Below are 12975 nucleotides of genomic sequence, written 5' to 3'. Positions count from 1 at the left end.
AAGACTCACTTACATGGAAACAAGGGTCATTGAATAAAGTGGTACTTATTTCTGAGTAAACATGCATAGGATTGGACAGTGGAAGGGATAACTGAAAGAACTGGGCATGTTTAGCCTTGAGAAGGCTGAGGGGAGATCTGATAGCGCTCTTCAAGTACTTGAAAGGTTGTCACAGAGAGGAAGGCCAGGATCTCTTCTCGATCATCCCAGAGTGCAGGACATGGAATAATGGACTCAAGTTATAGGAAGCCAGATTCCGGCTGAACATTAGGAAAAACTCCCTGACTGTTAAAGTAATACGACAATAGAACCAATTACCTAGGGAGGTAGTGGGCTCTCCCACACTGGAGGCATTCAAGATGAGGCTGGACAGACTTGGATTCCTGCATTGAGCAGGGGGCTGGACTCGATGATCTTATAGGCCCCTTCCAACCCCCCTATTCTATGATTCTATGAACTTTAGGGTAATTGATAGAATGGATACTTAATACGTAACCATTTCTTTTAAATTAGTGCAGCTAGTGGTGATATTGCAAACAATCCTGACTTTTTGTCATGTTGCCTATAGAAACTGGAAATTATTCTTCTGCCATTATAATGTGACAGCTTTATGAGATGGGGGCTCCATGTGATGGGAGATGAGAGCTGCCAGTCTTGCCTTGCAAGACATCATGATGCAATTAAAAGGAAAGCCATTCAAGGGCATTCTTGGCTTCACAGAGTATTTGGCAATATCTGTCTGGTGACTAATTGACAATATTTAACCAGTCAATTGATTTGACACCACACCTCTGTATATTGTCATTCTCTAATTCACAGAATAGAGAATATGTTTTTGAACTTGGTTGGTCTAGCAGAGGGGTGCAGAACCTCTTTTCTCCTGAGGACTGAATTCCATTTTGGAGAAGCGCTCGTGGGGTTGCATTCCAGTAGTGGGAGAGGCTGAAGGAAAAGGGGGTGGGACCAAAGAACAAAAAATATCAGCATATTTTCGCTTACAGCTCTTACTGCCAGTAACTAAGTGAGCAATCCTATGCCCCCCAGACAGTGTCTGGGGGGCATTGGATAGTTCAGTTTCCTGGTTCCAAAGTTGGAGATAGGGTTCCGACCTTGGAGCCAAGAAACCGAGCTCCACCTCCTCCTTGGAGCCGGTGCAGAGAGAACCACTCTGGCTACCTCTCCATGCTTGGAAAACGGAGCATGGAGACAGGGAAAAGAGGTGTTCCTGGTGGCGGGGAGGAGAGGAGATTGGGGTGGCTGCAATACAACCTATCCTATGGCTGCCCCAGCCTCCTTCCCTCCTCCTCTGAGGTGCTGCTGCCAGACAGGCAGAATTGCCCATCTAGCAGAAATGCAGGGCGGCTGGAGTGCAGAGGCAAAGATTCGAGTTCCGAGGCCGCCGGCAATCCATACAGGATTGCACCCTAAGCCTTCAGTCTTCTGGAATGGGTGAAAAACTGCACAAAAGCCAGGAAACCACCAAACAACCAGTGGTTGGGGGAAAGGGAGTGGAGCCAGAGGAAGGGTGCATGGTTGTTGGAAGACCCCTGAGGGGCTGGATTTGGCCCCTAGGCCAGTGGTTCTGTATCCCTGTTCTAGCAGGACCTCAAATGCATTGTTGGCAATATCATAATGTAAGTATGTAGGAAGATCAAATGTTTTTAAGGAAAGATGATAAATATTATTTGATCAATTAATATTGATATAAAAGTTGTTAAAACTAATATAAAATAAAGTTTGTTAGTAAACCCACTTAATTAAAATCACAAATACAAATTTGCAATCCAAGAAGGGGAGTCATGATGGTCTATGGTGACAAATCCAACAATGTCTTCTGGCAGTTTTAAGAGTAACATATTTATTGTGCATGTGTTTTCATAAGCAAGAGCCCGCTTCATCAGGTGCATGGATTGCAACAAAGGTTTCAGAAATATATACAAGCTTGAGTTGTGGGGAAAAGCTGTTTTCCAAAATAAGTAAACATGTTTCCTTGGAAATAAATTCTGCTCATTTTAGTGGGGCTTACTCCCGGGTGAGTGTGCATAAGATTGCAGCCTTAAACTTTTTTGTTACTGAAGAAATTTTTGTTTGAAGGACCTCCTCTGGTTCTTCCTGGCACAACAAGACTGGCATACACTTGTATTTTCTTTTTCATTTGAATCTTTCCTCTACCTAATTTTATAGTTTATTAATTAAATTCAAATACTATAATCATTTGATTATATTACAGCTAACTATTTGTTTAGTAATAACTTGAAAATAGCATTTGATTTCATAGTTCTGGATCCACCTTACCTTGGTGGAATCTTTTCCTGAATTGGAGAAGAGATGCCCCAAGAAATGAACTTTCTAAGCACACACGTTTGTTCCAATAACTCTGGTGGAATTGGTCACGGAGGGAGCAATCCTATATCCCCTAGACAGTGTCTGAGGGACATAGGATTTTTCTGTTTCCTGGCTCTGAGCTCATAGAATCATAGAATCATAGAATAGTAGGGTTGGAAGGGGCCTACAAGGCCATCGAGTCCAACCCCCTGCTCAATGCAGGAATCCAAGTCAGAGCATCCCTGACAAATGGCTGTCCAGCCTCGTCTTAAAGGCCTCCAGTGTGGGAGAGCCCACCACCTCCCCAGGTAATTGGTTCCATTGCCGTATTGCTCTGACACTCAGGAAGTTTTTCCTGATGTTCAGCCGGAATCTGGCTTCCTGTAACTTGAGCCCATTATTCCATGTCCTGCACTCTGGGATGATCAAGAAGAGATCCTGGCCTTCTTCTCTGTGACAACCTTTCAAGTACTTGAAGAGTGCTATCATATCTCCCCTCAGTCTTCTCTTCTCAAGGCTAAACATGCCCAGTTCTTTCAGTCTCTCTTCATAGGGCTTTGTTTCCAGTCCCCTGATCATCTTTGTTGCCCTCCTTTGAACCCTCTCCAGCTTGTCTGCATCCTTCTTAAAGTGTGGTGCCCAGAACTGGACACAGTACTCCAGATGAGGCCTAACCAGTGCTGAGTAGAGGGGAACTAGTACTTCCCGGGATTTGGAAGCGATGCTTCTATTAATGCAGCCCAAAATAGCATTTGCGTATTTTGCAGCCACATCACATTGTTGGCTCATATTCAGCTTGTGATCGACGACAATTCCAAGATCCTTCTCATAGTCACAGCTCTGACCTTGGAGCCAGGAAACTGTGCTCCCCACCCCTCCCCCTCGTAGCCAGCACAGAGGGAACTGTGCCAGCTGCTTCTCTGTGTTCATGAAACAAAGCATGGTGATGGGGAGGGGGGTTCCTGAGGGGAGAGGAGGAGACCAGGGCGGTGTTCCTATGATCTTTCCTATGGCCACCCCAGCCTCCTCCCCCCCCCCATCCCTGAATCTCTCCTAGATGGACAAAATTGTCTAGCTAAAATGCAGAGAGGCAGGTGTGAGGCACCTCCCTTTCTGCATAGGGTACTCGTAAGCCTCTGAATTAGGGGAGTTACAAGTACCCAGGGCACAACCCATAGGATTGCGACCTTAAATATTCTGATAACTTATTACCATGTCATACAGATATGCTTGTCAGGAGTGGGATTTGTTTGCAGCTCACTTTTGGGCACACCTCTGTGGCAAACTATGGTTTCCCTCAGCATAATGTGTGAAATGGTCCCTAGCCAAAGCACCATAAATCAAGTTTGGAGTCTGCAGGAAATTTAGCTGTGAAGACAGAAGCTGAATATCATGGGTTGAATCCGGACTTAGTCTTGCTTAAGGTAGATCTCTTCACTAACTGATGTCCCATTGATTTTAATGGGTCTACTAAGCTTGACTAAGTATGGATCCTACCCATATCTCTAATGATTTTAAAGTCATCTTCTGGAAGGTTCCTGTTGTAATGAAATGTGCTATAATTGTTTTACAGTTTACAAACAAAGGAGGATTACCTCTTGGATGGAGAATAAAGGACCCAAAACAGTGGAGTCAAAAAGGTAAAAACAGAACTGTTTGTTAGAAAGGGCTATATTATCTTTTAAAGAATATTTCTTATGGTACTGCATATTCATTTATTATTTATTTCATTTCTATACCGCCCAGTAGCCAAAGCTCCCTGGGCGGTTCACAAAAATTTCCCAGGGAAGCCATAGCTGACCCCAACCCCAGCTATGTTGCTTTCTGGCAGACCTGGATTAACTGTGGTTGCAAAGAATTAATGAGAGTGATGCAGCTTGGGAGTACTGAGAGCTGGTGAAATTTATTTTCTAAGCAAGCATTTGAACTGGGAAGTGCCTTTTTCATATCCCACCTCAGCTATGAACTCATTTGTTAGCTTTAGGGAAGATATTGTTCTTTCAGCCTTGGTAGCCCCCACCCCTCCATGATACAGGATTGTTATGAGGATTACTGGGATAGTGTATGTGAAATATTTTGAACACCCAAAAGTTTGTTTGTTTATTTATTTTATTTATATAAATAACTTGTGCTCACCTTCTTGCACTGCAGCCTGACCCAGTTTATAGTATTTGAACTGAATTAATAAACAATAAAATTAGGCAGGGGAGAGGTTTCAAATGAAAAAGAAAAAACAAGTGTATGCCAGTCAGTGCCCCCTTGTTATGCCAGGAAGAGCCAAAGAGGGTAATGCAAACAAAGATTTCTTCAGTATCAAAAAGGTTTCAGGCTGCAATCCTATGTGCACTCACTTGGGAGTAAGCCCCATTAAAATGAGTGGAATTTATTTCCAAGGAAATCTGTTTACTTATTTTGTAAAACAGCTTTCCCCCACAACCCCAGCTTTACAGATGGTATTATAACTTTTTAAGGGTCCATGAAAATAAAATGCCCTTAGGTACATTTTAAAATCAATTTCAGAAAGACTGGCTATATAATATACAGATGAGCTGAAGGCAATGAAGCAAGAGGAAAGATGGTTAGAATGCGGGTGAAGGAAGAACGATGCCAAGTCCGAACGAACACATGTTAGAGCTCGTTATCAAGCCTACCGTGTGGCAGTGAGGGTGCCAAAGAGGGAGTTCTTTTTCACCAGCATTGCATCTTCTCAGTGTCTTCCAATGGAGCTTTTTCAAGTGGTTCATAGCCTTTTGCAATCTGGACCAGGGAGAGAGATGTTAGAAACCTTGGTAGCATGCTGTGATGAGTTTCCATGATACTTTGAAGATAAAATCACATGCATTCATCATGACTTGGGCACCATAGTTAATGCAGCTACATTAGTAGAGGTGTCCAGAGCACCATCTCATTCAGTTTTATTGGATGAGTTTCAGTTGTTGAGGCCTGAGGATGTGGACAAGGTGCTTGTTCAAGTCCAGTCAACCACCTGTGTGCTTGACTGTGAAGGACTGAGGCCTACAGAGGCAAAGGGAAAAACGGTCAGGCTTAGAGGCCTGGATTTTTTGTTGGGAGGGGGTATCCCTGAAAGGAGTAGTTTCATTTCCTCAGTTAAGTTTCATTTCTTCAGGTTTGAAGCAGTACTTCCAGTTTTGAGGGAGGAGGGTATATAAAGAGAGCGAGAAAGCCAGGAAAAGCAGAGTCGGGGAGACTAGAGCTTGAAGCAGGAGTAGGAAGAAGCAGCCTGGAGAAGTCTAAATACAGCTAGGGTAAAGGAACTTGAATTTTGCAACTTTTATTTTCTTTTAATGCCTTTTGTTTCACACTGCTCTATTGTTAAATACATTTAGTTGTGATTTGCTTGCTTTAATTTACCATTAAACCATTGTGGTTAAACCCTGGGTCTAGAATGTCAATAACCCCATGCTTATAGCCTAAACCCCATGTTATTGGAAAGGGGAAGGTAAAAGAAAGAAGGTGGGACTCTTAAGGAGGCAAGAGATCCTTAGGGAGTTGTTCAAGGTGTCCAGATCATAAGGGGAACCTTGACAGTGACACTCGCTGTCATGGATTATTAATAGGGAGGGGATGTCTGGCTGGGTCTAGGCAGTTGTCAGCTCCTTGAGAGAGGGAGTGGTTCCAGCCACTTTAAAGGAGGCAGTTATTAGGCCACTCCTGAAAAAGCCTTACATGGACCTGGATGATGTTAACAACTATAGGCCAGTTGCTACTATCCCTTTCTCCTGGGTAAGGTGCTTGAGCAGGTGGTCACTGGCCTACTCCAGGCACTCTTGAATGAAACCGATTATCTAGATCCATTTCAGTTTGGCTTCAAGCCTGGTTTTGGAATAGGCACTGCCTTGGTCGCCCTGTGGGATGACTTTTGCCGAGAGAGGGTCAGGGGGAGTGTGACCATGTTGATTCTTTTGGGCCTCCCAGCGACTTTCAGTACCATCAATCATGGTATCCTTCTGTATAGGCTATCTGGCCTGGGAGTTGGAGATACTGCACTGGTTCTGCTCATACTTGAATGGACAATTCCTGAAGGTGGTGCTGCGGGATTATTGCTCTGTCCCTTGGCAGTTATGCCATGGAGTGCCACAGGGCTCTATTTTATCCCCATGCTGTTCAATGTCTACATGAAACGGGGCGGGGGGGACATTATCTGGAGATATGGACTGAGAGGTTATCTGGAGATATGGACTGAGATGTCACCAATATGTTGATGACACCCACCTCTATCTCTCCTTTTCATCAAATCCAGGTGAGACAGTGGGTGTTCTGAACCAGTGCCTGGATGTGATAATGGACTGGGTGAGGTCCAATTAACTGAGACTCAACCCAGATAAGATGGAGGTATTGTTAGTGGATAGTTTATCTGCCCAGCTAAGTGATGTTCAGCCTGTTCTGGAGGGGGTTGCACTCCCCCTAAAAGAACAGGTTCATAGTTTGGGGGTGCTGTTTGTCACTAGAGGCACAGGTGAACTCAGTGGCATGGAGCACCTTTTATCAGCTTAGGCTGATATACCAACTCCGTGCTTATCTGGACAGAGGTAGCCTAGCTACAGTTATCCATGCTCTGGTAACCGCTTGTCTTGATTACTGCAATGCATTATATGTGGGACTGGCTTTGAAAATTGTCCGGAAACTTCAGCTGGTCCAAAGTAGGGCATTGATATTGTTAACTGGGACTGGCCAACATGATCATATTATGCCACTACTTTTTGATCTGCACTATCTGCCAGTCGTTTTCTGGGCCCAATTCAAAATGCTGGTGTTAATATTCAAAGCCATAAATAACTTGGGGCAGGTTACCTGAAGGTTCGTCTCCTCCCATATATACCTGCCCAGATACTAAGATCATCCTCAGATGTCCATCTCCAGGAGCCCCTGCCAAAGGAAATGAGGCGGGTGGCTACTAAGAAGAGGGCCTTTTCTTTTGTGGTCTCCTGGTTGTGGAACGAGCTTCCCAGAGAGGTTTGCCTGGCTCCTGCATTGTGCTTTTTTCGGCGCCAGGTGAAGAACTTTTTATTTTCTCAGGCATTTTAGTCTTTCAGTTTCTGTTGTTTTAAATCTGTTACTCTATTTTAAATCTTTGCACTGATGCTAGGTTTTACCTGGTTATTTTTGTTTTATACTATAATTTTAAGCTTTTACATTTGTGTATTGCATTTCATCCTGTTGTATTTTATGGTTTTAATTGTTGTGAACTGCTCGGCTGTTGGGCAATATAGAAATGTAATAAATAAATAATAAAATAAATAAATAAATGTTGCTGAGATTAAAATGTGTTAAGCCAAAACAGTATTAGGGTTTTTGTAGTTACTCTATTTTCAATTTTGGTTTAATTTTTTATTTTAATTTTTAAAATTATTATTATTACTTCATTCATTCCATTTCATTTATTATATTTCTATATCATCCAATAGCCGAAGTTCTCTGGGTGGTTTACAAAGACTAAAGCCCTAAACTACAATATAATAACATAATAGAACCATTTACGTACAAAAATATAAAACAATTTCACACAGTCAACAATAAAAATCCCAGGGCGCATTAAACACCTTATCATATGCTGTTAAATGCCTGGAAGTAGAGGAGAGTCTTATCCTGGCCCTGAAAAGATGACAACGTTGGCGTCAGGTGCACCTCATTGGGAAAAGTGTTCCACTTTCTCCCTTGTTGCCATCCTCCAAACATCCCTCAGAAGAGCCACTTGGAGGAGGGCCTCAGATGATGATTGTAGTGTATGAGTAGTTTTGTACTGGGGAGGGCGTTCATCAGGTATTGTGGTCCCAAGCCATGTAAGGCTTTGTAGGTAAAAACCAGCACCTTGAATAGGGTTCAGAAATGAACAGGCAGCCAGTGCAAGTGGGCCACAACCAATGTTTTATGTTCAATTATTATTATTATTATTATTATTATTATTATTATTATTATTAATATAATTTATGCATTGCTTCTCACTGCAAAGAGCAGTCTCGAAGCAACTTACACACACAAATACAGAAAACCTTAATTAATATAGCAGAAAAAACCTACCCCAATCAGTATAAACTATAATCAGCACTATAAAACAAATAAAAATAAACACCATAAAACAATCTAAAAACAATATGAAAGGTATTCATAGACAATACACAAAATCTCATCCAGCTCCATCACAGCCTAGAATGAACACCACAAAAGTAGCTCACAACAACTGGGCCATAACTAATGTCCAAATGACTGGGTAACTTGACTTGGACCCTTTTGTTAAATAGGAATATCTCCATTGGAAGTAATCACACTCAGGCACCAGTTCATACAGTTCGTATATAATGACTAGCTGGGATGGAAACAGTTCAGTAAGCTGGCTATTGCTTGGTGGCACTTGAAGAAGAGCCAGCTCTCTCTCTCTTAGCAGAGCTGATGGAATAGACCTGCTTCCCTCTGCTGTAGCCTCATCATATGGCTGCTGCTAGGGCATTCAGATTAGATCAGGGATAGGGAATGTGTAGCCTCCAGATATTGTTGGTCTGCAGCTCCCCTCACCATTGACTATGCTGGCTAGGGCTGATGGAAGTTGCAGTCCAACAGCATGTGGAGGGGCACAGATTCCCCATCTCTGCATTAGACTATTAGTATCCCTTTAATGTAGAAGTAATCCTTTATTTATTGCCCCTTCATGGATCACTGCCTTGTTGTGGCGAAGGGGCTTGCGTAACTCAGTGAAGCCATAAGCTATGCCGTGCAGGGCCACCCAAGACGGACAGGTCATGGCAGAGAGCTCTGACAAAATGTGGTCCACTGGAGAAGGAAATGGCAACCCACTCCAGTATTCTTGCCAAGAAAACCCCATGGAACGTATCACAAGGCTAAAAGAGATGACGCCGGAAGATGAGCCCCTCAGGTCGGAAGGTGTCCAATATGCTACTGGGGAAGAGCAGAGGGTATTTCCAAGTAGTGCCAGAAAGAGTGAAGCGGCTGGGCCAAACCCGAAAGGACACTCAGCTGTGGATGTGTCTGGCGGTGAAAAGAAAATCCGATGCTGTAAAGAACAATATTGTTTAGGAACCTGGAATGTCAGATCAATGAATCAAGGTAAGCTGGAGGTGGTCAAACATGAGATGGCAAGATTGAACATCGACATCTTGGGAATCAGCGAACTCAAATGGACAGGCATGGGCGAATTTAATTCAGGTGACCATCATATCTACTATTGTGGGCAAGAATCCCTTAGAAGAAATGGAGTAGCACTCATAGTCAACAAAAGGGTGGGAAAAGCAGTACTGGGGTACAATCTTAAAAATGATAGAATGATCTCAGTACGAATCCAAGGCAAACCATTCAACATCACAGTAATTCAAGTCTATGCCCCAACCACTGAGGCCGAAGAAGCTGAGGTTGATCGGTTCTATGAAGACCTACAACACCTTCTAGAACTAACACCAAAAAAAGATGTTCTCTTCATCATAGGGGATTGGAATGCTAAAGTAGGAAGTCAAGAAATCACCGGGATAACAGGCAGGCATGGCCTTGGTGTACAAAATGAAGCAGGACAAAAGCTAATAAAGTTTTGCCAAGAGAACATGCTGATCATAGCAAACACTCTTTTCCAACAGCACAAGAGGCGACTCTACACATGGACGTCACCAGATGGTCAATATCGAAATCAGATTGATTATGTCCTTTGCAGCCAAAGATGGAGAAGCTCCATACAGTCAGTAAAAACAAGACCTGGAGCTGACTGTGGCTCAGATCATGAGCTGCTTCTTGCAAAATTTCGGCTTAAATTGAAGAACGTCGGGAAAACCACTAAACCGTTCAGGTATGACCTAAATCATATCCCTGATGAATATACAGTGGAGGTGAGGAATAGATTTCAGGGATTAGACCTGATAGACAGAGTGCCTGAGGAACTATGGACGGAGGTCCGTAACATTGTTCAGGAGGCAGCAACGAAATCCGTCCCAAAGAAAAAGAAATGCAAGAAAGCCAAGTGGCTGTCTGATGAGGCTTTACAAGTAGCTCACGAAAGAAGGGAAGCGAAAAGCAAAGGAGAAAGGGGAAGATATACCCAACTGAATGCAGAGTTCCAGAGAATAGCAAGGAGAGACAAGAAGGCCTTCTTAAATGAACAATGCAAAGAAATCGAGGAAAACAACAGAATGGGAAAGACTAGAGATCTCTTCAAGAAAATTGGAGATCTCAAGGGAACGTTTTGTGCAAAGACGGGCATGATAAAGGACAAAGAAGGCAGGGACCTAACAGAAGCAGATGAGATTAAGAAGAGGTGGCAAGAATACACAGAAGAACTATACAGGAAAGATCTGAATGTCCCTGATAGCCATGATAGTGCGGTCACTGAACTTGAGCCGGACATCCTCGAGAGTGAAGTCAAGTGGGCCTTAGGAAGCATTACTAACAACAAAGCTAGCGGAGATGACAGTATTCCAGCTGAGCTATTTAAAATCCTAAAAGATGATGCTGTTAAAGTGCTGCACTCAATATGCCAACAAATTTGGAACACTCAACAGTGGCCACAAGACTGGAAAAGGTCAGTTTACATTCCAATTCCAAAGAAGGGCAACGCCAAAGAGTGTTCAAACTACCGTACAATTGCGCTCATTTCACATGCCAGCAAGGTGATGCTCAAAATCCTACAAGCTAGGCTTCAGCAGTATGCGAACCGAGAACTATCGGAAGTACAAGCTGGGTTTCGAAGAGGCAGAGGAACTAGAGATCAGATTGCCAGCATTCGCTGCATCATGGAGAAAGCAAGAGAATTCCAGAAAAACGTCTATTTCTGCTTCATTGACTACGCTAAAGCCTTTGATTGTGTGGATCACAACAAACTGTGGCAAATTCTTAAAGTGATGGGAGTACCAGACCACCTTACCTGTCTCCTGAGAAACCTGTCCGAGGGTCAAGAAGCAACAGTAAGAACCAGAGATGGAACAACCGATTGGTTCAAAATTGGGAAAGGAGTACGACAAGGCTGCATATTGTCACCCTGCTTATTTAACTTATATGCAGAGTACATCATGAGAAATGCCGGGTTGGATGAATCAGAGGTCAGAATTAAGATTGCCGGGAGAATGATCAACAACCTCCGATATGCAGACGATACCACCCTAATGGCAGAAAGCGAAGAGGATCTCAAGAGCCTCTTGTTGAGAGTGAAAGAGGAGAGTGCAAAAGCTAGTTTGAAACTCAACATTAAAAAAACTAAGATCATGTCATCTGGCCCTATCACTTCCTGGCATATAGAAGGGGAAGAAATGGAAGCAGTGACAGATTTTACTTTCTTGGGCTCCAAGATCACTGCAGACGGTGACTGTAGCCATGAAATTAAAAGACGCTTGCTCCTTGGGAGGAAAGCTATGGGAAACCTAGACAGCATAGTAAGAAGCAGAGACATCACCTTGCCGACAAAGGTCCGTCTAATCAAAGCTTTGGTTTTCCCAGTAGTAATGTATGGCTGTGAGAGCTGGACTATAAGGAAGGCTGAGCGCCGAAGAATTGATGCTTTCGAACTGCAGTGCTGGAGAAGACTCTTACGAGTCCCCTGGACTGCAAGGAGGTCCAGTCAGTCCATCCTAAAGGAAATCAACCCTGAGTGCTCATTGGAAGGACAGATAATGAAGCTGAAGCTCCAATATTTTGGCCACCTAATGCGAAGAGAAAACTCCCTGGAAAAGACCCTGATGCTGGGAAAGACTGAAGGCAAAAGGAGAAGGGGACGGCAGAGGATGAGATGGCTAGATAGCATCACGGATGCAATGAATATGAACTTGAGCACGCTCCGGGAGAGAGCGCAGGACAGGAAGGCCTGGCGTGCTATGGTCCATGGGGTCACGAAGAGTCGGACACGACTGAATGACTGAACAACAACAACAACAACAATCCTTTATTGAGCAGGAGATAGTCTCATAAGCAGAAAACAGAGTGAACATCCTTGGACAACCATGTATACTGAAGTGATGATACCAGACTTAAGGGTCCTTTAGCCATTAACCGCGGTCTGCCACGCCTTAATTTTGATTCCATGCTTTGTAGATTAGAGCAGTTTTGTAAATAATTACTGAGGGATGTTCATCAATCTTCTGCTCCAGTTGCATAGCCTACTGCATCTCACTTAATTGTGACTATTCCCACATGTCCAGCAACCGCATGGTGTGCAATTTGTTCTCTTCCAGCCTCAAAAGGGATAGAGGAGAGAATCCCATGTGTAGACTCCACAGTAGTGCTTTGTGTTACAGAGTGGTTCTCTAGATAGTGCTGTGTTCAAGCCTTAAAGGTCTGTTAGCTTGTTATGTCCAGGAGACAGGGGATGCTGCTTGTGCAAAGATCTTAGTGCTAATACAGCACAGTGGTACAGGGGCAGAAACAAAACTGTATTGGTAGCAGAGAGTGAATGACTCATTGTACAGTAGCTGCAGATTGCCACTTGCATGCTTGCCTGGGGTAATTGCTTCTTCTCCCAGACATGTGGCAAATTGCATGGCTGGAGTAAAGTCAATATTTTTATCCCAAATATAAGAAAAACCTATGAAAATAACATCTCTATTCATTTTAGATTATGAATAATTAGTATTGCACAGTTGTGCACATTTTGCACAAAGTGATACTACAGTGATACTTAATATATCTGAAAGACAGTAATAATAT

The 12975-nt window shown here is 43.3% G+C and overlaps 1 protein-coding gene across 4 annotated transcripts in view; it reads left to right on the top strand.

The window, feature by feature from the left end:
- Positions 1–12975, top strand: part of PARG (poly(ADP-ribose) glycohydrolase) — a 115480-nt gene that overhangs the window by 892 nt on the left and 101613 nt on the right. For all 4 annotated transcript variants that reach the window (XR_014789332.1, XM_084845298.1, XM_084845299.1 and 1 more), the window contains exon 2: positions 3899–3965. Coding sequence is in view for 3 of the 4 variants with exons in the window: in XM_084845298.1 (XP_084701424.1) it covers positions 3899–3965 (67 nt within the window). In the remaining variant the exon portion in view is untranslated. The remainder of the gene's footprint in view (positions 1–3898; positions 3966–12975) is intronic.

Source organism: Heloderma suspectum, chromosome 3, assembly GCF_057233095.1.
Source record: "Heloderma suspectum isolate Gila_16-S chromosome 3, 16-S_ref, whole genome shotgun sequence".
In the NCBI taxonomy this organism is placed as follows: domain Eukaryota; kingdom Metazoa; phylum Chordata; class Lepidosauria; order Squamata; family Helodermatidae; genus Heloderma; species Heloderma suspectum.
Note: the sequence above shows the minus strand (reverse complement) of the source record. Positions and strands in the feature narration are given on the sequence as shown.